General features: G+C 38.8%; 1 protein-coding gene across 1 annotated transcript; it reads right to left on the reverse strand.

The window, feature by feature from the left end:
- Positions 1–1,587: 1,587 nt before the first annotated feature.
- Positions 1,588–25,341, reverse strand: LOC110676692. The gene is made up of 5 exons (XM_021845547.1): positions 24,957–25,341; positions 24,731–24,888; positions 24,517–24,665; positions 23,483–23,610; positions 1,588–2,280 (listed from the first exon to the last, which is right to left on the reverse strand). Exons 1-5 carry the CDS (start codon positions 25,113–25,115, stop codon positions 1,936–1,938), a joined length of 939 nt encoding a protein of 312 aa, XP_021701239.1. The 5' UTR covers positions 25,116–25,341; the 3' UTR covers positions 1,588–1,935.
- Positions 25,342–25,636: the final 295 nt, after the last annotated feature.

Genomic DNA, 25,636 nt, shown 5'->3' on the forward strand with positions numbered 1-25,636 from the left:
TAGGATTTTGGCTGAAAATCCGTGGAAATGTGTGAAAATCTGAATAGATAGCATAAACGTTTTGTAGGCCGAAGTCTAGTGCGTTTCCCCTATATGGACACTTCCATCATTCGCTTCGGCATAGAGGGTTTTATATAGTCAGTGGTTGAAACTCAGTAATAAAATTTACCGTGACCATCGAAATCATTCAAAATCTAGATTGAGGGAACCACTGGAATAGTCATGCAATTGACTTAATTTTTATTTTCTGAATTATTCCATGAGTTCCATCTGCAATATGAAAACGCCAATAAATTATACTGCCCACACTATTATGGGTCAGTAATGATTAGTCACTCTATTTCACATGGTGGTTGACCCATTATAAGTGAAACCACTGTATTAGGAACAATGACAATGTATAAACAAAATCGCAGTAAATGTCAAATGTTTACTTACGAAAATGGTTTATTAATTCTTGAATCGAGGTTGCATCAAAAATGTTCTAATTATTTAGTTTTAAGTTAGACGTCGTGATTCATACACTACACCTATCATTATTGGAATTATAGATAGAATTAACTTTTCTTAGTAAAGCTTCTATGTTAAATACATGTCATGTTCTACTGGGTACGTGAAGACTTATAAAGCAAGAAAATGAAAAATAAATAATACTGTTACTGCTCATGATGCTTTTAGTTAAATGCCTTCACTATTATGCAGAATTCATTGTTCGCGGCGAATACTGGGTACGTGAAGACTTATAAAGCAAGAAAATGAAAAATAAATAAGACTGTTACTGCTCATGATGCTTCTAGTTAAATGCCTTCACTATTATGCAGAATTCATTGTTTGCGGAGAATTACAAGTACCTACATAGAAATATTTTTATTATTATTTAATAAACGTCACCTTGTCAATAGGTTTTATTGAAAAACTTTTTTCACAAGTGTCGGATTGTTTCGCGGTCTTCGGCTATAATCTTTGTCGTAAAAATACCTATCGAAGTTTGTGTTCACAATTTTTACAGATGTCAGTGGGCAACCTTTAATGATTTTTCTTTGCAAAAGTAAGTTTTTCTATAGTAAATTCCATACAAACTTGGAACGACTGGCGCTAAAGTATTTTGTCTTACAATATTGTCCATTGCACACAGCACGTATAGGCAAACTGTTCGATTAATTATATTGTATTAAACCCTTTCTTTCGCAAGACTCCATACAAATTTTATAACATAAATAATAAGCTAGTCTTTATTATCCTTTACATACTTTTTTACATGGAAGCAAAACATCAAATTTTCAATAGCACAAATCTAGAGAACCAGACATCGGTTTGAGCTGAAAACAAAAAAAAAAGTAACTCAACAATGGTGATTTGCATCGTAATTCAATACTATTGCAGCAATTAGTTGACTGTAAGATCTAATGATTTTTATATCAAACATTACATAGTATTCATCTGCCTTAGTTTGTCTGGAGTTCGTCGCAAATCAAAGGAGGCTCTGTATGTATAAAACAAATAAAAATCAAAATAATGTTTTCTTAAATAGCAAATGAATTGCAAAAGTTCTTCCATTTACTTATATACGTTATTACGATGCTGAGCTAACCTCAAATTAAGCACATTTCTCTATGTTCTAAATACAGTTAGCGCGTTCAAACTGAAACGGTAAAATGTTTACATTGTTGAAATATTCCGTCAATTTTCGACGAATAAAACTGCCGGCTTCATGAGGCCGTCCACGTTTATGCCCATTAATCTGATCCATCTGCTGTAATGTGCGCCATTCTCCCTCGACAACTTTTTCATTTTTGTCATAACGATCTGCTGACGTCGCGTATGATGCACTTCTATTCAATAGAAAATTATGTAGTGCACAACATGCAGCAACGATGATCTTGACTTTATCTGGAGCACAAAGAAATTCTGATCGAAGACATCCCCAACGCATTGTCAAAATTCCGAATGCATTCTCAACAGTGCGACGAGCACGCGAGAGTCTATATAGTTGAAAATTCTTTGAGCATTAATGAGTTCGGTTGCTGTCCCGTATGGCTTCATTATACGATGGGATAATGGGAAAGCATCATCAGCAATGAAGAAATACGGCGTGTCGTCACCATTGATGGGAGAATCTGGCGGTAAATTCAAAAATGGGGCGTCCTCTAATATGTGTTTTCCGAAATCAGTTCTGGAGAAAACATTTACATCGCCATCTGCACCAGGAGATCCAACGTCGATAAAAGTGAATCGGTAACTAGCATCACTGGCTGCCATTAGTATGATGCTGTGGTAGCGCTGTAATTGAAAAGAAAAATATTTGATTAGAATATGTTACAATAGAGAAAGCGTAGCAATAAAAATGGTAAGGCACCAGGTGTGTTTGTTGAAATAGTCCAGCTTCATAAATAAATCTAGTTTATTCCAAAGAGCCCCTAACATTCTTTGAAATAACATTCATTGATGGCGCTGGTGGGGTATAGTGATTTTTAAACGCTTACACACAATTTGTACTAGGATCACTATGTTATAAAGTTTTAAAGTGTTTGTCACTCATTCTTGACAGCCTAGATATAGTTGAACTCGAGTCTTAAATCTCTTAGCAAAAAGCATTTCTACTATTTGAGGCCTTTTTGCAATCCAAGTCTGAAATTCCCATATTACGTCAAACGTCTAGATGTATGCCTTATTGACTTTTCATATCGAAATAAACTTATTTAATAAATAAATATATATAATAATAATAAATAATATTTATATTGCAAAAATGATTGATTCATATAGAAATCAATGCCAAAACATAAACATCAATCTATATTCATTCAAAAACATAATTTTATATAAATACTTAAGGACTTATTATGTCGTTTGTCACATTTGTTTCAACTTTAACACTTTTGTAGATAATTTATCCTATTAATTCTGAATTCAATGAAAGCAATTTAATACTCATTTATTTTTATTCTGCAACCTAGTTTCAACTGTAGTTATGTCAAACAGTAGTTTGGTTGTGGATTATCATGGTTATATACCCATTATCAAAGTTACCATAAAGCCGAAAATTGACTACAGTCATCTCTCCCTTACTCGATATTGAAGGGACCATCGAGTTAGGGAGATAACAAGTTACAGAACACAAAACCAATGCAACTGCGATCCAAGGGACCATCGAGTTAGCCATGAAAACCAACTTTTACTATGGTTCTCTAACTCGATATCGAGATACGGAATATCGAGTAAGGGAGAGTTAACTGTATATGAAAAATGGAAAGTCCCTTCAAAGTTGATCGTTATGCATTTTTTCAGCTGCAATCGATAAATGAGCTACAAGTACTTGTTTTAAAGATATGAAATAAAAATTGTTGAAACAGAATGCAGTAATAATCAGATCTTCTTCCAAAAAACCATCAAAGTTACCCTGTTTATGAACTAATTGAGAATCACAGAAAATATACAGATTTTTTTCTGATATTTTAGTGAATATTTTGGGATTCAATTTCTGGACAAATTGAGAATTACTACGGATAGCAAGAGATTCCTAGGATATTTCTTAACTAACTGAGAATAATTCATGGGCTTCATGGCAGTGCGGTTAGTGCGGTTTTCGTCAGGAATGGACGACCACTGGACGTTACATGCTAGCCCGTTGTCTAGTGTGGTGCTTCCTTCAAAGGGCAAATCGTCCACTGGAAGCATTAACGTGTCGGTGTCTTTTAATTCCCATAATAGGAAGTACGCACTTCAACAGCAAAGTAAACGCCTATCTCGATGGGTGGGAAATTTCTTGCAAGAAATGGCAAAGAAGCATTTTTCTTTGATCGCAGTACACAGTGGAAAAGAAATGTCAATTCAAATGGAGCTCACTGTAGAAAATTCAGACCAATTTGAAAAGTTAGATTCTTAGGTTATTTATGAAAAAATATTACAATTACAGAGAACTCCAGGATTATTTTTAGTTTTTAAGATTATTGCTGAATTGTTGATGAATACTTTGGAGTTCTGAGAGAATGTCTAAACTTATTTGGAATATTGATCAAACGAGACATTCCAAGAATATTTTTGAACAAAGGGCCTCCCTTAGCAGAGTGGTTAGAGTCCGTGGCTACAAAGCAAAGCAATTGAAGGTGTCTGGGTTCGATTCCCGGTCGGTCCAGGATCTTTTCGTAATGGAAATTTCCCTCGGGGATTCACTCCAGGAATTTCTCCGATAATTTCAAGGATTCCTTCGGGGGTGTTCCTCAAGACCCCCTGGGAGAATTTTTTTTTTCAGGAATTCATCAGGGGATTTCTAATAGTAATTTCTCTTGGGATTTAAACAAGGGATTTTTCCGGGGATTTTCTCATAGAATTTTTCTAGGATTTTCTCCAGGATTTGTTGAGGGGATTTACTTGAGGAGCTCCTCAGGGAATTTCCTACCGAAACTTATTCTGGGATATCCTCCAGGAATTTTTCTGGGAATTTCGTCCGAAGATTTTCCCCAAAAACTCCCTTGGGGTTTTGCTGCAGAAATTTCTCCGGGGATTTCTTTCAGGAATTTCTCTTGGGATTCCAACCAGGAATTTCTCCGGGGATTTCAAGAATTACTCCGGCAATATCCCCAAGAACTCTTCTGGGAATTTTCGCCAGGAATTTCCAACAGCAATTTCTCCCGGGATTTCTCCAGGAATTCCTCAGAAAATTTCCAATAGCAATTCCTCCGGAGATTTCGTCCAGGATTTTCTCTGGGGATTTCGTCCAGAAATTCATTGAGAAATTCCTCGGAGGATTTTCTTCACAAATTGTTTGTGGGATTTCTTTCTTTTTTTTTTTCTTCTGGAAACTTCTACTGGGATATCTTTAGGAATTCTTCTGGAAATTTCGTACAGAAATTCCTCCAGGGATTTCGTCCAGGAATTCCTCCTGGCGTAATTACGAAGCAATTCCTGGAGGAACTTAGGAGGCGTTCCTGAAGAAACTCCGGATGTGTTTCTGAGGGGACTCCGGGAGCGTTTCTAGAGGAACTTCGGGGTAATTGCTTGACGAACTCCGAAGAATTTTCCTGGAGAAACTAGGGAGGAAATTCAAATTCCCACCGTTGGAAAGAAACTTCAGAGGAACTTTCTGGATATCCAAATGAATCGCTGGAGAAATTTCTGGAAGAAATCTAGAAGAATTGCCGATGGAAATCCGGAATAATTTCTAATCTGTTCTATAAGTCGATGGGAACTTCAGTAATCGATTCATGGAGGTTTGACTGTACTTGAGGAACTCTGGAGAATTCTGGACATATTTCGGAAAAAAAAATCAGGATGAATTATGGAGAAAATCCCAAGGAATTCACGCTGGAGCTCCATAAGAATTCCCGGAAGAATTTATGAAAAAAAATATTTTTTGATTGAAGTCCATGAAGGAAATCCTTAACCCCGGAGGGAAAACCTTAGGAGGAGATCTCTAGAGGAATTACATATTTGAAAAAATCACCGGAGGAATTTCTGGAGAAAATTTCCGGTGGAATTCCTGGTGGAAATAATCAAAGGAATTCAAATAGCGAATTCCCGGAAGAATTTCTGAAGGACATCTCCGAAAAAAAAAATGCTCGAGGAATTCCTTAAGGAAATCCCTGGAGGAATTGCTATTGAAAATCCCCTGAGGAATTCCTTGAGAAAACCCCCGGAGTAAATGTTGGGGGATATCTGGAGGAATTTCTGGAGAAAATCTCCACAGTAACTCCTGGTGCAAATCCCCAAAGATCTTCCTGGAGGAAATCTCCGGAAAAATTCTCTGAAAAAATCCCCGAAACATTTGCTGGAGAAATCCCGGAGGAATTACTTAATGAATTTCTGGACAAAATATCCAGAGGAAATTATGGACAAAATCCTCGGCGGAATTCCTGGAAGGAATCCCGAAAAAAATCTTTGAAGGTGTTTATTATTCTTGGGAGATCCCTGGCGGAATTCTTTGAAAAAATCACCGGAGGAATTCGCCGAAGGAGTTCTTGGTGGGAATAACCGAAGGAGTTGATGCAGCAAATTCCCGGAGGAACTTCTGAAGGAATCTCCGGAAAATTGCTGGAAGAATTCCTGGAAGAAATCTCCGGAGGAATTGCTATTGATAATCCCCTGAGGAGTTCCCGGTGCAAATCCCCAGAGAACTTCCTGGAGGAAATCTCAGAAAAAAATCTCTGACAAATCCCCGAAGGGATTTCTGGAGAAAAACCCAGAGGATTTTCTTAATAAAATCCCTGGAAAAATGTTTAGAGTTGCTTATCATTCTTGGGAGATCCCTTCCCAGAATTCTTTGAAAAAATCACCGGAGGAATTTCTGGGGAAAATCTCTGGAGGAATTCTTGGTGAAAACAACCGAAGGAATTCATGTAGCAAATTTCCGGAGGAATTTCTGAAGGAAATCTCCGGAAAAATTGCTGGAGGAATTGCTGAGGGAAATCCCCGGAGGAATTATTATTGAAAATCCACTGAGGAATTCCAGGAGAAAATCCCCGGAGTAAATGTTGGAGGATATGCCCGGAGGAATCCCTCAAATCCCTGGAGGAATTTTTGGAGCAAATTCTCCACAGCAACTCCTGGTGCAAATCCTCAGAGCACTTCCTTGTTACCTATGTGATAGGTCACAATCCAAATTTGCTTTTTTGTATTTTTTCTTTTGTTTTTTATATGTTTTCTTTTATTTTTTGTAAATATTCATATTTTGTTTATATTTTCATAATTTTGTAAATACTCGTAAATTTGTAAATAATTATGCTTTAACCCTAGTTTAAATGTAAATATCTTAATATGTAAATACAATCCCTTTCCCCCTATCCTTCGATACCACTTACCCTTAATACAACAAATGAATTAAATAAAAAGAAAATGAATTTGTAAATATAAATAATTTAAATTTGAATTTGAAACCCTTCCTATAAAACCTCTGGTATCGCCATTCCCTTTTATGCACAAAAAAACATGGCGCGAGATACCAACCATACGGAAGCAAAACTCTCCCGGGAAATGTTCCGTATACTATGCTTCGTCATGACTTCGAAAAGTGAATTTTGCATATAAGGCGATGCAAGAGGAGCCAAAGGATCTTTCCGGAACAAAATTCCTCTAATTTCGTGTGTGACCAATCAGCATACAATTTGGTTTCTTGGTGCCAGAGTGTTCAGCGAAGTGGTCGGAATATCGACGAGTGCCCGAGCGTTCAAGCCCAGCTGGAAAAATCCCGTAACCAAAAGGTCGAAAAACGGTTTCTCACCCGTCAGCAGTATCTACAAGTCTGACCGACTGCCGCCGAGAAGTAGTCAACCCGGTCGTAGCCAATAGGTCGAACATCCTCGGCCGGCGAGTAATCTACGCAGCTGGTGTGGTCAGGTGAATTTTTGTGCAATCCCTCATAATCCGTTTAAAAGAAATCCTTGTAAATATATAATACATTTAACCCTTTAATTTAAAATCAATATATACAGTTTAGAGCATAATTATTTCAAGCGCAATTCCCTTTTCTCTCTCTTTCGTGGTGGTGAAGTAGAATTCGTGAAGCAAGTGTGGGTTGTGAGTCTGCCCTTTAATGATTCTCCCGGATAGACCCTGAGAGGGCTGAAGTGTAAATAGTTTGTAAAAATTTGCTTATTAATTTGTTTTTTTTTTAATTTTGAATTGAAGTTTTTGAAGTTTTTTTCTAAGTGTAAATTTCTTTAGCTTTCTAGTGTAGTTCTTTTCATCTTTTTCTTATTATTCTTTAAATTATTAAATGAATTAGTAACAATTGGCGCCCAACGTAAATTAAAGTGAACAAAAAGTTTCTACTTTAACCCTAAATTAGAACCTTTTTTTTTAATTGTGCTCCGGGAGAATCCGAAATCGAAAATTTCAATTTCGTTCCAATTTCTTTCATAATAAGAATTACTAAATTGTGCTTTCAAATTGCAAAACCGCATGTGCTAGAACAAAACCATTTCGGATGATGATAATAGCTTTTTTATTCCTTTGTTCATTGAACAATTAAGTGTCATGCTATAGCTCATTGTCTTAGTCCTGAATAGAATTATTTTCATTTAAATAACGTGTGAATTGATTTTGTATTGAATAGATTTTTTTGTTGAATTGAATTTATTTTGTGAATTGAATTGAATACCTTATGTGAAATATTTCTTTTGTGAATTACTTCTTTTATTTAAACATAGTGAATTTGCTTTAAATATTTTGTGAATTATACGTATACTAGCCATGGCCGGTACGAATGTTACGCAAGCTATAGAAATGATTCTAGGGTGGTACCACGATATCCGAGTGGACCATTTAGAAAATGAAGAGCTCTTGTGTGAATTATCAATGCGGGCTATAGTAATTCGAGACGATCCGTCGTTCTCACGCAGGCGAAGAAGTTTACGAGAACATCTAAAATTAGAAAAGGCGGAGAAGAGATTTTTGGAAGCAGTTGTGGGTGAAAACAAAGTTGAGGAAATAAGTGTTTGCGAAAAAAAGTTTTTGGAAATAAGTGAAACGGTGAAACAGCACGATCGCACCCTAAGGGCGAAGTGTAAAACGAGGTTCTTGCATTACGGTCATAGAGTGTATCAGCTGATGAAACGTGTGGATATTACCGCAGAAGAAAGCGGATTTTTGAAATGTCTTCTTGTGGACATTGTTGAGGTTTTAATTAAAGAATTTTATGGGGATAATTTGAACCTTGTAAATAATCAGCAGGAAATTGACACTGAACAGGCATTACTTAATTTATTTGAAGTTAACCAAGAGTCCCTTGATCCTTCAGGAGCTCTTATCAGTGATGTGAGAGTAGGAAATAGTCAATATAACCCACCACAAATATCGTCTCAAGAGCTTGCACAATCTCAATTACTAATTTCTTGCAGTCCAGAAGTGAAGGCAATAATTGAATCGTTGCAAGCTCGCATAAAAGAGCTCGAAATTGCAATGGGTCAAAGAGCCACCCTACCCACACCTCAATCACAAGCTTCTGTCGCAGATCCAAGCGGTTTGTTTGCTCATCCCCCTCGAACAATAGACTCGAACGCGATAACAAATTCCGATCGCCACAAGAATCAACATTCGGTTGGTTTTGCCGATTTACCACCAACAGTGCCATCCAATCCGTATAAAAATGTGCCATATTTTTCTAATGCCGCTCAATCGATTCCCCAAATACCCACTGCTTCGTCAAGCCGATTTACATCGAATCCGCAATGCACCTCACAGCCGTGGTTCAATAGTAGTGTGCCAACTAACACACAAGAATCATCTACTACGTACCCCAATCAGCAAAATACACATTCTCATCAGCCTCAAATACCAATCCCATACTCACCGTACCCCCCTCACTATACATTGCAGCCACCTAATCCATCGCGACATACTTTACCTGTTTCTCAATGGAAGATCAGCAAATACGACGGTGCAGATCAAGGGCTCAAGCTTAACGAATTTCTTGAAATTGTACAAACCTTCTCGTTAGCAGAGCATGTTTCAGAAGTTGAGTTATTTGAATCTGCCGTTCACCTGTTTACAGGACCAGCGCTAAAATGGTATATGACCATGCGCTCCACAGGACGATTAATTAATTGGGACCATCTGGTGCTTGAATTGAAAAGAACCTTCATGCATCCAGATTTAGACGCGCTTATAAAAATGAAAATATATCAGCGACGCCAGCAAAGAAACGAGTCGTTCCATGAGTTTTATTATGAAATGGAACGATTGTTTCGAACTATGTGCATTCAAATTCCGGAGTACGAAAAAGTACAAATTTTACTCCAGAATATTAGAATTGATTACAGAAAGCAATTAACTTTCCTACCGATCACTGATCTACCCACATTAATTGCTGCCGGCCAGAAAATTGATGCGCTTAATTTCTCCGCCTATAATAAGGTGTTTGGGATTGAGAAATCCGTAAATGCTGTCAGTCAGACAAAGCCCAAGAAAAACTCAGCATTGAGCCAACAAAATCAATCTAATTCGTCACCAACAACCCACTCCAACCCACAAAAATCGGCCCACCAATCCCAGGCACAAATTCAATCCAAAAACCCCCCACAAGCATCTGCTCGAAATCAAGTTCAACAAAGAAACCGATCGACCCTTGAAAATCTCATTGATTCATACCAACCCCCTCCGGATAATACATGCTTCAATTGTGGAAATTACGGACATTCTTTGAGAGAATGTCGTCTCCCGAGAGCGGTACTTTGCGAAAATTGTGGCTTCCGTGGATACCCGTTTAACAATTGTCCCTATTGCACAAAAAACGCCATGACAGCGAACGAAAAACGCAGTTCGCTGAACCGTTAAACGCGTATCATACTCTAAGCTCTTCTCCTACATTTTTCATCAAAGCCACCGCTGATCTCTATTCTGAAGAACCAATCACATGTTTAATTACTTACCCGTATCCCAATGATAATCGCCCATACACCAACATATGTATATATGAGCACAAAATCCGTGCGCTACTGGATAGTGGTAGCAACCTCACCTTAATTAACGACAGTGTATACTCTTCACTAAATCCTCGCAAAATCAAACCACTTCAAAATCCCATTAAGTTGCGCACCGCTGGTGGCGAACCACTGGAGATTCTTGGTCAAATTTATTTGCCATTTACTTTCAATGGCGTAACCAAAATCATTCCGACTTTGGTTGTTCCAAAATTAGCCATCCGTTGCATTTGTGGCATGGATTTTTGGGCCAAATTTAACATTCAACCAACAGTCGGAGAATGTGCCCTAATTGATGATTTTGGGGAAGAAGAAACCACACAGCCAACGTCCTCTTCTATTCTTACGATTGAAGAGCAACGGGTAATTCAGGCAACAAAAAAACTATTCCTGCCAGCCCGCAAGGGGCAATTGTCATTAACCCCGCTAACTGAGCATCGTATCGAAATTAAGGAAGAATGGAAAGATAAACCCCCGGTACGTCAGTTTCCCTACGTCATGTCGCCAAAAACATTAGGTTTGGTGGGCACTGAACTGCAACGTCTGCTTGACACTGGGATAATTGAACGTAGTAACTCTTCGTGGTCACTCAATTGCGTCCCCGTAATAAAGCCACATAAAGTTCGCCTCTGCTTAGATGCCCGTAAAATAAACGAGCGCACTGTACGAGATGCTTATCCCTTGCCGCACCCCTGTCGTATACTAGGCCAACTTCCGAAAGCCAACTATCTATCAACAATAGATCTTTCGGAAGCTTTCCTCCAAATACCTCTTCATCCGGCCTCGAGGAAGTATACAGCATTCAGTGTGCAAGGCAAGGGATTGTTCCAATACACCCGTATGCCTTTTGGTCTGGTCAATAGTCCCGCCACCCTGGCAAGGCTAATGGACCACGTGCTAGGCCACGGTGTATTGGAACCGTATGTCTTTGTCTACCTCGACGATATCGTCGTGGTGACGGAGACATTCGAACATCACGTGCAGCTACTGCGAGAAATTGCACGCAGGCTGAGAGAGGCAAACTTGTCCATTAATTTGGAAAAGTCGCAATTCGGCGTCCCAGAAATACCATTCCTAGGGTACCTCCTTAGTACCCAAGGCCTTCGAGCTAACCCTGAGAAAACTCGACCCATAATTGAGTACGAGAGACCCAATTCGATTACAAAACTAAGGAGATTTCTAGGAATGGTAAACTATTACCGTCGGTTTATTTCGGACTTTAGCGAGATCACAGCGGCGCTTACTGATCTCCTAAAAACGACATCTAAAATCATTAAGTGGACTGATGAGGCAGAAAAATCCTTCTGTGTAATTAAAGAACGCCTGGTGAGTGCTCCTATATTAGGTAGTCCAGATTTTACGAAAGAATTTACCATCCAAACAGATGCCAGCGACGTCGCTGTAGCTGCTGTCTTGACACAGAAGCAAAAGGATGGCGAGAGAGTAATCTCTTATTATTCTCACAAATTAACAACGCCCCAACGAAATTACCATGCCGCTGAGAAAGAGGCCCTAGCAGCATTGCTGGCTATTGACCACTTCCGTGGATACATTGAGGGCTACCATTTCAAGCTCATCACAGATTCATCTGCGTTGACACATATCCTCAATACCAAATGGAAGGTAGGGTCAAGGTGCAGTCGATGGAGCTTGAATCTACAGCAATTCGACATGTCTGTGGTTCATAGAAAGGGTAAGGACAATATTGTCCCAGATGCCTTGTCGAGAAGTGTAGCTGTAGTCCTAGATCCATCTACTGCATCTTGGCATACCTCCTTGGTTGAAAACGTTTTGAGCAACCCAGATGACTATGCCGACTTTCGCTTAGAAGACGGTAAATTGATGAAATTCGTTATTGCGAAGAACGAGCCTTACGATTCCCGTTTTGAATGGAAAATTGTTCCATCACCTGACGAAATTTCCGTCATATTGAAAGAAAATCACGATGACACGTTTCATCAGGGCTATGAGAAAACGCTGGCTCGTATCCAAAAACGATTTTATTGGCCTAAAATGGGCTCAACCATACGATCGTATATTCAGGCGTGCACTACGTGCAAAGAAATTAAAGCCCCGTTCGTAGCAGTTACACCCGAGATGGGAAAAATGCGTCAAGCATCTTATCCATGGCAAATCATTTCAATTGATTTCGTCGGACCCCTCCCACGCAGTAGAAAAGGAAATCAACACCTTTTGGTGATAACCGACTACTTCTCGAAGTGGGTGATGTTACATCCCGTGCGGAAATTAGATAGCTCAGCCATGTGTGGGGTTCTGAAGGAACAGTGGTTCTACCGGAACTCCGTGCCTGAAATAATTATCACGGACAACGGTAGCACATTTATCGCGAAAGTGTTCAAAGACCTGCTTGACCAATTTGGAATCACGCATTGGCTCAATTCGCGGTATCATTCACAGGCGAATCCCGTCGAGCGAGTGAACCGCACCATAAACACTGCTATACGAACCTATGTTCGTGAGGATCAGCGTTTATGGGATACCAAAATCGCCGAGATTGAATTGATTTTAAACACCACTAAACACACTTCAACGGGCTTCACGCCCTATTTCATTACACATGGCTTCGAGCTGTCTGAAAAGGGTGAAGATCATCGTCTTTTACGCCACGATCAACTTCTTTCCGACGACGAAAGGGAAGAACGGCGTAAACAAACTCTCTCTAAAATATACGACATCGTTAAAAGTAAATTAGCTAAGGCACATGAATCGTCCACAAAACATTATAATCTACGCAGCCGTCGTTTCGCTAAATCATTCTCCGTCGGCCAGCTGGTTTTCAGGAGAAACATGAAACAATCGAGCGCTGCGGATAACTACAATTCAAAGTACGGACCGCAGTATCTCCCTTGTAAGGTCAAGGCTAAGATAGGGACGTCATCGTATGATCTTGAAGATCTCACGGGTAAATCACTCGGAGTGTGGCCGGCAATTCATCTGAAGCCGGGATAGATAGGAATAAAACAGGTTCTACCAGCTCACTTTATTTCCAAAAGCTCAGCTTTGTTGACCTAAAAATATACAAAGTAAACAAAACTTACATCTGCGCATACGTTTTGTGGCAATTGATGCGTATCACCTTAACCTTCACCCTCAAACTGCTGTTAAAACCGTGAAAACAGTGCAAAACTTTCACTGTTATCGTGAACAGTCTTCTCATTCGTCAAAACATAAACAAGCTTTGACATTTCACACCCACACAAGAACCTTCTTTATTTAGTCGACATACACAGGGCTGAGTAAAAGGCTTTTTTCAACCTGGTATGGTCGACATTCGGTGTAATCATCAAAAGCAACTCATGTTGCTTGCAATTTTTTCTCGCATGCGAGAGAGTAAAGAAGCGGCATTGAGATCGGTTCATTAAATTTAAGTTTCGCCGAAAGATCACCAGTTCTCTTAGAATAAGAAACGCTAGAGTGATCTAAGGAACAACCATATATTAAGGGCGCCCTAGAATCATGTTTTAGTAGTAATAAAGTAGGATGAATGTGATTACTGAATGGGAAAGTGTGAATGAATAACTGGAAAATTATGAATGGGAATGATTGGAAATGAAATGATTGAGTGGCTTGATGAATGTTTGTTGAATGAGATGTGTGAATGTGAGTATGTGAAAATAAAATCTGGTCCAAGAGAAATCTTGTGACGTCATTAAATAAAAAAAGAGAAGTAATCATTGTTTTTTTCTCATTTAGTGTTAGTAAATTAGTTCTAAGTTATTTTGTCAACCAATGTTGACAGGAAAATAATTAATTTAGGCCTTGTTCAGTGGGTTCTGTGAGTGGCAAAATGCGAGCTTTTCTGACGAAATATGGTTTTGTAATTTCTAGCATTTCAATTGCAGTTTGTAGATCACAATTTAATATTTCTAATTATTCCTCGGGACAAATCACCTGTCCAGATCATGGCGACATAGAAGTACGTATTCAACTAGATAGTGAGCCTCACTATTTCAAATTCACGTAATTAAGAGCAACAGCACTTGACGCTCAGGAACAATCATTGCTTTCAATTAAATTGAATTTGAAATAGCAGAGAACTACTAGTTGAATAGGTCTTCATAGTTGACCAAATCTCGACACGCAGATCCCTCTACCTAAAAGAAAGACCTTGGAAGCTACGGCTCTTTTCCTTCAAGCGACCAGAAAGGATTGCTATATTTCTGTTCATAGCAGGCTCACTCTTCCAAATTCAAGTGATTTTGAGGAACAGCACTTGCCGCAAAGGAACAATCATTGCTCCAAATCAATATGAATTTCGAAGAGAAGAGAACTATGTACAGAATAAACGGCAGTTTTATCCACATAGTAGCTCGAAGAAAAAAAAATCGGATATTGTAAGTTTTGACAAAGACAACTTCCGCGACAACCAGGCTCACTCTTCCAATTTTATATGATTCCTCGGAACAGCACTTGCCGTCCAGGATCAATCATTGCGAAGAATCAACTAAAATTGGCAGAGCAGAGAGTTGTGTAGCGAAACTTATAGTTGGACGCCTGGGAATCCTATAGTCGGAGGCAGAGAACAAAAACCGGATTCATGCTAAAGCAGGCTCATTCTTCCAAATTTAGGTGATTTCGAGCAACAGCACTTGCCGCATAGGATCAATCATTGCTCCAAATCAATTAAATCTGGAAGAAGAGAGAACTTTTGCTTGAACTTTTTTTTCGTAATCTGATAACTCGATTATAGAGAGCTCCATAATAATAAAAAAAACCTTCGTTTTTTTTTCACCCGATCCGGGATAATTGTTACCTATGTGATAGGTCACAATCCAAATTTGCTTTTTTGTATTTTTTCTTTTGTTTTTTATATGTTTTCTTTTATTTTTTGTAAATATTCATATTTTGTTTATATTTTCATAATTTTGTAAATACTCGTAAATTTGTAAATAATTATGCTTTAACCCTAGTTTAAATGTAAATATCTTAATATGTAAATACAATCCCTTTCCCCCTATCCTTCGATACCACTTACCCTTAATACAACAAATGAATTAAATAAAAAGAAAATGAATTTGTAAATATAAATAATTTAAATTTGAATTTGAAACCCTTCCTATAAAACCTCTGGTATCGCCATTCCCTTTTATGCACAAAAAAACATGGCGCGAGATACCAACCATACGGAAGCAAAACTCTCCCGGGAAATGTTCCGTATACTATGCTTCGTCATGACTTCGAAAAGTGAATTTTGCATATAAGGCGATGCAAGAGGAGCCAAAGGATCTTTCCGGAACAAAATTCCTCTAATTTCGTGTGTGACCAATCAGCATACAATTTGGTTTCTTGGTGCCAGAGTGTTCAGCGAAGTGGTCGGAATATCGACGAGTGCCCGAGCGTTCAAGCCCAGCTGGAAAAATCCCGTAACCAAAAGGTCGAAAAACGGTTTCTCACCCGTCAGCAGTATCTACAAGTCTGACCGACTGCCGCCGAGAAGTAGTCAACCCGGTCGTAGCCAATAGGTCGAACATCCTCGGCCGGCGAGTAATCTACGCAGCTGGTGTGGTCAGGTGAATTTTTGTGCAATCCCTCATAATCCGTTTAAAAGAAATCCTTGTAAATATATAATACATTTAACCCTTTAATTTAAAATCAATATATACAGTTTAGAGCATAATTATTTCAAGCGCAATTCCCTTTTCTCTCTCTTTCGTGGTGGTGAAGTAGAATTCGTGAAGCAAGTGTGGGTTGTGAGTCTGCCCTTTAATGATTCTCCCGGATAGACCCTGAGAGGGCTGAAGTGTAAATAGTTTGTAAAAATTTGCTTATTAATTTGTTTTTTTTTTAATTTTGAATTGAAGTTTTTGAAGTTTTTTTCTAAGTGTAAATTTCTTTAGCTTTCTAGTGTAGTTCTTTTCATCTTTTTCTTATTATTCTTTAAATTATTAAATGAATTAGTAACATCCTGGAGAAAATCTCCGGAAAAATTCTCTGAAAAAAAAAGCCGATACATTTTCTGGAGAAAATCCCGGAGGATTTTCTGGAAGACATCTCCAAAGAAATTCCTTGTGCAAATTCCCAGAGAAATTCCTTAAGGCGCAAGAGAGAATGGCACAGAAGTTAAAACTGAAAAAGCAGTTTTCTCCTTTTAAAACAACAATTTAATGACAATAAAAACACACAGCCTTTTTATTTAGAAAATAAAAGAGCTGTGTGTTTTTATTTTCTTCGATTTATCTATTTAAAAATAGATAACTGCTTTTTCAGTTTTGACTTTTGCACCATTTTTACTTGGGCCTCTCCGTATGAAATTCTCTGAAAAATTGCCGAAGGGATTTCTGGAGCAAATCCCCGTTGGAATTTCTTGATGAAATCCCTGACTCCTGGTGCAAATCCCCAAAGAACTGCCTGGAGGAAATCCCCAAAGAACTTCCCGGAGGAATTTCTTAATGAAATCTCAGGAAAAATCTTTGGAGGTGCTTATTATTCTTGGAAGATCCCTGCAGGAATTCTTTGAAAAAATCACCGGAGGAATTCCTGGAGAAAATCGCCGGAGGAATTGATATTGAAAATCCCCTGAGAAATTCCTAGAGAAAACCATCAGAATAAATGTTGGGGAATATCCCCGGTGAAATCCTTCAAATACATGGAGACATTTTTTAAGCAAATCTCTACAGCAACTCCTGGTGCAAATCCCCAAAGAACTTCCTGTAGGAAATCTTCGGAAAAAAATATATAAAAAATCCACGAAGGGGAAATTCTGAACGAAATCTCCGGCGGATTTCCTGGAAGAAATCTCCCGACATTGACGTTTGAGCCGTACTGTGTTATTTACGTGACCATGGGAACGGGTGAATTCGGCACCCAGACCATGGACCGATGCACGAGTTCACTAATTTGACGTTTGAGCGATGCCGAATTCACTGGTTGCCATGGTCACATAAATAACACGGCACCGCTCAAACGTCAAATAGTGAACCCGTGCATTGATTCATTGGGTGGTAAATGACTGGACAATGCGTACCATTGGTACTTCGCGTGCCTGCAGGTATAAAATAGACCCCATTTGTGGTCCTTAGTCTCTTGTCCAGTAACTCCTATCCCTACCTTCCCGTGGTGCCGCCTGGGGTACGAGTCTGGAAGAATTCCTGCAGGAACACTGTAAGAATTGCTGCAGGAACTCTGAAAATATTCTTGGAGAAATTCCCTGAGGAATTCCTGGGGGAACTTTTAAAGGAACACCGAAGGAATTCCTGAAAAAACTCAAAAATTATTCCTGGAGAAACTCCGAAGGAAGTCCTGGAGAAACTCCGAAGTCAATCTTGAAGGAATTCCAGAGAAATTCTTGGGGATATGCTCGGAGTAACTGTAGGAATTCCCGGCAGAACTTTTGAAGATTTTCCAGAGGAAGTCTGAAAGAATTCCTGGAGGAACTTTTAAAGGAACACCGAAGGAATTCCTGGGAAAACTCAAAAATTATTCCTGGAGAAACTCTGAAGGAAGACCTGGAGAAACTCCGAAGTAAATCTTGAAGGAATTCTTGGGGGTATGCTCGGAGTAACTCTGGAGGAATTCCCGGCAGAACTCTTGAGTATTTTCCAGAGGAAGTGTGGAAGAATTCCTGGAGGAACTTTTAAAGGAACACCGAAGGAATTCCTGGAAAAACTCAAAAATTATTCCTGGAGAAACTCTGAAGGAAGTCCTGAAAAACTTCGAAGTAAATCTTGAAGAAATTCCGAAGAAGTTCTTGGGGATATGCTCGGAGGAACTGTAGGAATTCCCGGAAGAACTCTTGAGGATTTTCCAGAGGAAGTCTGGAAGAATTCCTGGAGGAACTTTTAAAGCAACACCGAAGGAATTCCTGGAAAGACTAAAAAAATATTCTTGGAGAAACTCCGAAGGAAGTCCTGGAGAAACTCCGAAGTAAATCTTGAAGGAGTTCTTGGGGGTATGCTCGGAGTAACTCTGGAGGAATTCCCGGCAGAACTCTTGAGCATATTCCAGAGGTAGTCTGGAAGAATTCCTGGAGGAACTTTTAAAGGAACACCGAAGGAATTCCTGGAAAAACTCGAAAATTATTCCTGGAGAAACTCTGAAGGAAGTCCTGAAAAACTTCGAAGTAAATCTTGAAGAAATTCCGAAGAAATTCTTGGGGATATGCTCGGAGGAACTGTAGGAATTCCCGGAAGAACTCTTGAGCATTTTCCAGAGGAAGTCTGGAAGAATTCCTGGAGGAACTTCTAAAGGAACACCGAAGGAATTCCTGGAAAAACTCAAAAATTATTCCTGGAGAAACTCCGAAGTAAATCTTGAAGGAATTCTTGGGGATATGCTCGGAGTAACTGTAGGGATTCCCGGCAGAACTCTTGAGGATTTTCCAGAGGAAGTCTGGAAGAATTCCTGGAGGAACTTTTAAAGCAACACCGAAGGAATTCCTGGAAAAACTAAAAAAATATTCTTGGAGAAACTCCGAAGGAAGTCCTGGAGAAACTCCGAAGTAAATCATGTTCCTGCAGGAATACCGTAGGAATTGCTGCAGGAACTCTGAAAATATTCTTGGAGAAATTCCCAGAGGAACTCTTAAGGAATTTCTGGGGGAACTTTTAAAGGAATTCCTGGAGAAACTCCGAAGGAAGTCCTGGAGAAACTCCGAAGTAAATCTTGAAGGAGTTCTTGGGGGTATGCTCGGAGTAACTCTGGAGGAATTCCCGGCAGAACTCTTGAGCATTTTCCAGAGGAAGTCTGAAAGAATTCCTGGAGGAACTTTTAAAGGAACACCGAAGGAATTCCTGGGAAAACTCAAAAATTATTCCTGGAGAAACTCTGAAGGAAGTCCTGAAAAAACTCCGAAGTAAATCTTGAAGAAATTCCGAAGAAATTCTTGGGGATATGTTCGGAGGAACTGTAGGAATTCCCGGCAGAACTCTTGAGGCTTTTCCAGAGGAAATCTGGAAGAATTCCTGGAGGAACTTTGAAAGGAACACCGAAGGAATTCCTGGAAAAACTCAAAAATTATTCCTGGAGAAACTCCGAAGGAAATTCTGGAGAAACTCCGAAGTAAATCTAGAAGGAGTTCCGAAGAAATTCTTGAAGGTATGCTCGGAGAAACTCTGGAGGAATTCCCGGCAGAACTCTTGAGGTATTTCCAGAGGAAGTCTGGAAGAATTCCTGGAGGAACTTTTAAAGGAACACCGAAGGAATTCCTGGAAAAACTCAAAAATTATTCCTGGAGAAACTCCGAAGTAAATCTAGAAGGAATTCCGAAGAAATTCTTGAAGGTATGCTCGGAGTAACTCTGGAGGAATTCCCGGCAGAACTTTTGAGGATTTTCCAGAGGAAGTCTGGAAGAATTCCTGGAGGAACTTCTAAAGGAACACCGAAGGAATTCCTGGAAAAACTCAAAAATTATTCCTGGAGAAACTCCGAATGAAGTCCTGAAGAAACTCCGAATTAAATCTTGAAGGAATTCCGAAGAAATTCTTGGGGGTATGATCGGAGTAACTCTGGATGAATTCCTGGCAGAACTCTTGAGAATTTTGCAGAGGAAGTCTGGAAGAATTCCTGCAGGAACACCGTAGGATTTGCTGCAGGAACTCTGAAAATATTCTTGGAGAAATTCCCTGAGGAACTCTTAAGGAATACCTGGGGGAACTTTTAAAGGAACACCGAAAGAATTCCTGGAAAAACTCAAAAAAATATTCCTGGAGAAACTCCGAAGGAAGTCGTGGAGAAACTGCGAAGTATATCTTGAAGGAATTCCGGAGAAGTTCTTGGGGATATGCTCGGAGTAGCTGTAGGAATGCCCGGCAGAACTTTTGAGGATTTTCCAGAGGAAGTCTGGAAGAATTCCTGGAGGAACTTTTAAAGGAACACCGAAGGAATTCCTGGAAAAACTCAAAAAATATTCCTGGAGAAACTCCGAAGGAAGTCCTGGAGAAACTGCGAAGTATATCTTGGAGGAATTCCGGAGAAATTCTTGGAGATATGCTCGGAGTAGCTGTAGGAATTCCCGGCAGAACTTTTGAGGATTTTCCAGAGGAAGTCTGCAAGAATTCCTGGAGGAACTTTCAAAGGAACACCGAAGGAATTCCTGGAAAAACTCAAAAATTATTCCTGGAGAAACTCCGAATGAAGTCCTGAAGAAACTCCGAAGTAAATCTTGAAGGAATTCCGAAGAAATTCTTGGGGGTATGCTCGGAGTAAATCTGCAGGAACTCCCTGAATTCTCTGAAAAAAGCCTCGAAGCAATTTCCGGAAAAATGCCTGAAATTTCCGAAAGAATTCCTGTTTAAATCCCCAGAGGAATTCCTGGAAAAAATCCCCGGAGAACTTCCTGAATGAAATCCTCGGAGGGATTTCTAGAGAAAATCCCCGGAGGGATTTCTAGAGGAAATCCCCGGAGATATTCCTGGAGAAAATTCCCGACGGATTCCCTGAAGGAAACCCACGGAGGCATTCCTGGTGGAAATTCTTAAATGATTTTCAACAAGACCATTTTTGAATTGTATATAGTTTGGAATTATGAGACAATGTCTGAATACATTTTTGGCAAATATTTTGAAATTATAAGAGAATTTGAGGACAAATGTTGAACTAATTGAGCAACACAAAGATCTGTGCGAGTATTTCTGAATTGTTGTTGGATACTTTGAAATTCTGAGATAATGTGGAATTTTGAAGGATTATCAGGAATTACTTGTTTGTTTCTAACTGATTGATGATTACAAAGAACTATAAGATTACCCAGGAATTGTAAAAATCGCCTTGATAAAGAATAAAAAAATATTTAGGAATCTTCAAGGATTTTTTTTTTTTTTAGAGAAAATACCGTGGACGTACCATATTTGACGCGGTTAAGGAAATTCTGAATTCAAACATTTGTCTAATCGTCAAAATCTGTCCGAGTTTGTTGAAATTTGAAACTTTGTCAGCTCAACTATTATAAAATTAAAGAAAAATCAGTAAAAATATTTGAAACGTTTTTTTCTTCATGTTTTAATGACTTTTTTAAACGCATTAGGTTCCTTAATTGACGCATCAATTCTTGAATGTGCCTGATTTGACGCCTATGTTCCTTATTTGACGCACTAGAAAATAATTGCTAAAATGTAAAATATATAAGAGTTATAGTATTCTATAGCTTAATTAACTGAAAAAAGTGCTTTAGAGTGAACATAAAAGTAAGAACTTTTGGGAAAAGTTTTGAATGATGTCATCCGGAAGCACCTTTTGTGCGTCCATTTGAAGTGAAGAAAATAAAACCGGCATTGAGTTCAAACCATAGTCAAGCATTGTTGTTAAGTTTAATGTATTTCTATCGTGAATTCATAGAATGGAAACTTTTTAAAAACTACGTTGCTCTGAAAGTGGAAGAAAAGTTTCAAAAATTACGAAAAATTGGTTAAAAACTTGAACTAAAATAACCGATTCCAAAAATGGATGTTTGAGAATCTCCACATTAATTATGTATAACGATTACAACACGTAAGATGAAACCGTTTCACCCTCCTTCTCTCTGTACACTGCTTTGTGTATGGGCCTCGAAAACGACCAAAACCCATATATGGGGTCATCCATTGAGTACGTCATGCTATTAGGGGAAAGGAGGTATTCTGTAAGATGACGATTCATACAAATTTTTGAAAGGTTCCGTATAAAAAGTGTAACGTAGGGCAAATTAACGTGGTTGTTGTAGAAAATGGTAATTTTTCCGTCACGTACTTAATGGAAACCCCCTAATGTATACATTTTACTAAATCAATCATTGAACCAACACCTCGGCTCCTAACGTGTTTTATTGAATCTCCCTTGAAACATTAGGGGAAGACCATAAATCGCGCTAAATGTTACCATTCTCAATTCCTCTCCACCTTGGGCACAGTTTTTTCACTAGAAAGTGCAAAAATTTGGTATGAATCGTTGCGATTTCCTGAACCCTCCCCCTTCTCCCTTATAACGTTACGTAATTTATGGATGACCCTTTATATGTGATTACATAAAGCATTAAGTTGTTCTGCCGACGGATTTTTGAATGCAAGAACCATACATATTTGTTTTCCTATCTCGATCCAACATTTTGTACTGCAAATAATAAGGAACATTGTATGCCTAACTTGACGCACAAGATTTTCATACAAAAAATGTTTTAACCCTTAGAAATAATACAATTTTGACCTCAATTCTTGAATAAAAGAATATTGCTGACTGTTATTGATAATATTGCACAATAACAGCACAATATTTCTAAGAAAATTGATTAACAATATTTAGCACATTCACTAAGAAAAGAAAAAAATGACGCACTTGTCGTACCCATTTCAAATAAATTTTATTTTTTGCCTATTATTGATTAAAAATAAACTTTTTTCGATTGGAATTCTTCAATACCATGTAAATGGAATTTAAGCAATAAATTTTCGAGTGCTAGTCTGAACTAGAATTAGTTTATGATAAAATTAATTAGAAAATGCGTCAAGTTTGGACCCGCGTCAAATATGGTACGTTTACGGTATGTAAAAAAATTTTAAATGTAGAAGGATAACGAGAAACTTCCTAGATATATCTGAAGAAATTGAGCATCGCAGAGAACTCTGAGAACATTTTTTGAGTTGTTCGTGAATACTTTAGAGTGCTAAGAGAATTTCTGCATAAATTCAGAATGTAAAAAGATAACCAGAAGTTTTTGGAATATATCTGAATCAATTGAGGGTCACAGAGATCTAAAAAATTGTTTCTGAATTGTTGGTTTAAAATTCTGAGACAAAATGTCTAAATAAATCGAGAATTTTGAATTTTCCTAGGAATTCCTAAAATATTTTAAACCAATTGACAATCATCACACTGATTTCTGAGGGTATATATGATTTTTTGGAAATTTCTTGGAAATTTTGAGAAAAAGCATGGACAAATTGAGAATATCCAATATTACTGTACCTACATCTAGAGAAGTCAAGAAAATTTCCATTACAAAAAGATCCTGGATTGGCCTGAAATCGAACCCAAACACTATAGTGTTCACCATATATGGCTTTGCTTTATAATCGCGGACTTTGCCACAGGACATATCAATGGGGATTGTATGATTGAAAAGATAACACAATATTTACCTTGTAGTTGTAATACAGGGAACCCGCATTCGGCGGACACTTGATCCTCACGTGCTTGCCATCCAGTGCACCGAGACAATTGGGCATATTCCATTTTGCATTGAAATCTGCTGCTACGGTCATCCAATTTTCTGGCGTGTGTGTGTGTGTGTGTGTGTGTATTCCATCTAACACCCACTGTCCGGCAGTGATATTATGGAAAAAATCTATCTGCAATGCTCCTTTGCTTTTGCAGATAGCTTTAGTCCAGGAGTTAGAAGGTGATAGCTCTATTGCAGATCCAGTGACCCATTTCAGAATGGCTGGAGAGACACGTCCATTCAGAAGTCACCTTCACTTACAATAAGCCCCGCATGTATGCATTACCGTTATCAAATGGATAATGATAATACAAACACACTTCCAAATTCTAAAAATATACTTTTTAGAATTGGCTCGTATTTAGTTTATCAAAGCAACAATCATAACCAGAACAATCTCACCAAATTCATCCAAGTCGGTCGTGGCGCCGTCATCACCATGGAAACCCGCCAAGCGCCTCACTGATCTTTTTTTTTTTTCATCATGCCGTAGATATTCCCAAATATTCAGCGAACGTAAAACACACGGTTCATTTTCTCAACATTGTGATGAAAAGCATACGCAAATATTATTTCACAAACAGTTGTTTCTTCAACGTATGACGGGTGGCATAGCACCATTAGACAATTATAATATTCACCGGCCGAAAGCCGCTAAATCGCAAAAACCGTGACAACACACACTACAACACAGCCAAACCCACGCGATTTCATGAACTTTGTATTTCACCCATGGGCTATAATTCAAATTGTGTATCACCAGCCAAACTTCAAAAAATATCACTTCACATCACTTCTTTCTTCGAATTATCTTCCGGGTGGCATAGCACCAGAAACCGTTTAAGCACTTCACCAGCCGAATTCAATATTTTACGGTTCCGATATAAACGCGACAGCAAAAAACAAAAGCAGCCATTCGCGCGCACAGCCTGCTGCGATCTTCCTTCATCCAATTTTCTGGCGTGTATGCCATAAATTCCGTTCTGGCTAGCTCTTCGTAAATAATTTGGCATGTTTCTCTTATTATGTTACAGCTAGAAGATTTACTAATACGGTAATTACTTGCGGCGTATCGTTCAAAGAAAAGTCCTCCAGCGAGATATCTAAAAAACAACGTTCAGTTTTCGCAAATTATTGTTGGCGTAGTTTTACTTCTGCTTCTACTAACTCTAATGTATAGGCCAATCTATGCTTAGCTCCATCTGGACGAGTGCATCTCTTCGGCTCCAGGCGATGCTTGACCCTTTGAAAGAGCTCTTCAAACTGCTCCTCCTCCATATGAAAGTTTTGGACGAACTCGCTGTTCCAGCCACGCATATCATCAAACTATTGAAATAAAAATAATTAATTCCTGATCAATTCTCTGAAAGTGCAGAAAATACTGAAGTACTCACATCCTCCGCAAATCTCCCTTTTTCGTTCTTCTGCCGCAAGTAGGGATTCACCCAGCAGCTCCTGCCGATTTTTCTAGTAATTCGCTTCTTTTTGACTATTAACCCGATTGTTAATATTGAAGCAGCTACGATCAACAAATTGTCCTCAAAACAGTTCATTTTTCAAATTTTCACCCGAAAAAGCGGAAAAGCTACTGAAAAATTTTCACCCGCGTAAAGTTGGAGTCACGCACCGATGTTGGTAAATAAACAAATGTCAAATTTCATTTTGTTGGATGTGGAGAGGTGTGGAGAATGCTAAACGGGAAATTTTTCCGAGCTGATTCCCGTGCTAAATCCCGCGCAAAAAACCCGTGACACATTTTCCGAACTGTAAACCGGCCTTTAAGGGGGCAGCGGAGTTGTCCCGTTTTTTTGCTACTCTTTTGCAGATACACTTAACAAGATCCACGCAGCGCATGTGTTCGAACTTTACAAAATGAGGCAATCAATGCAGAACTTACTGAATGAGGGAATGTTTTGTACAAGTCGCACTCATTCTGTGAGTTGCCAATGGCCAACAGGCTGTGCGCGGATCGATGGAATCGGAAGTCATCAGTATTCTCCCGCTCAGCAGCAAACAGTTGGCCATTGGTAGGATGAGTTTTTCGGTTTCGGGATTTTTTCTGGCAAAAAGCCGG

Source organism: Aedes aegypti, chromosome 2 (assembly GCF_002204515.2).
Source record: "Aedes aegypti strain LVP_AGWG chromosome 2, AaegL5.0 Primary Assembly, whole genome shotgun sequence".
Lineage (NCBI taxonomy): Eukaryota > Metazoa > Arthropoda > Insecta > Diptera > Culicidae > Aedes > Aedes aegypti.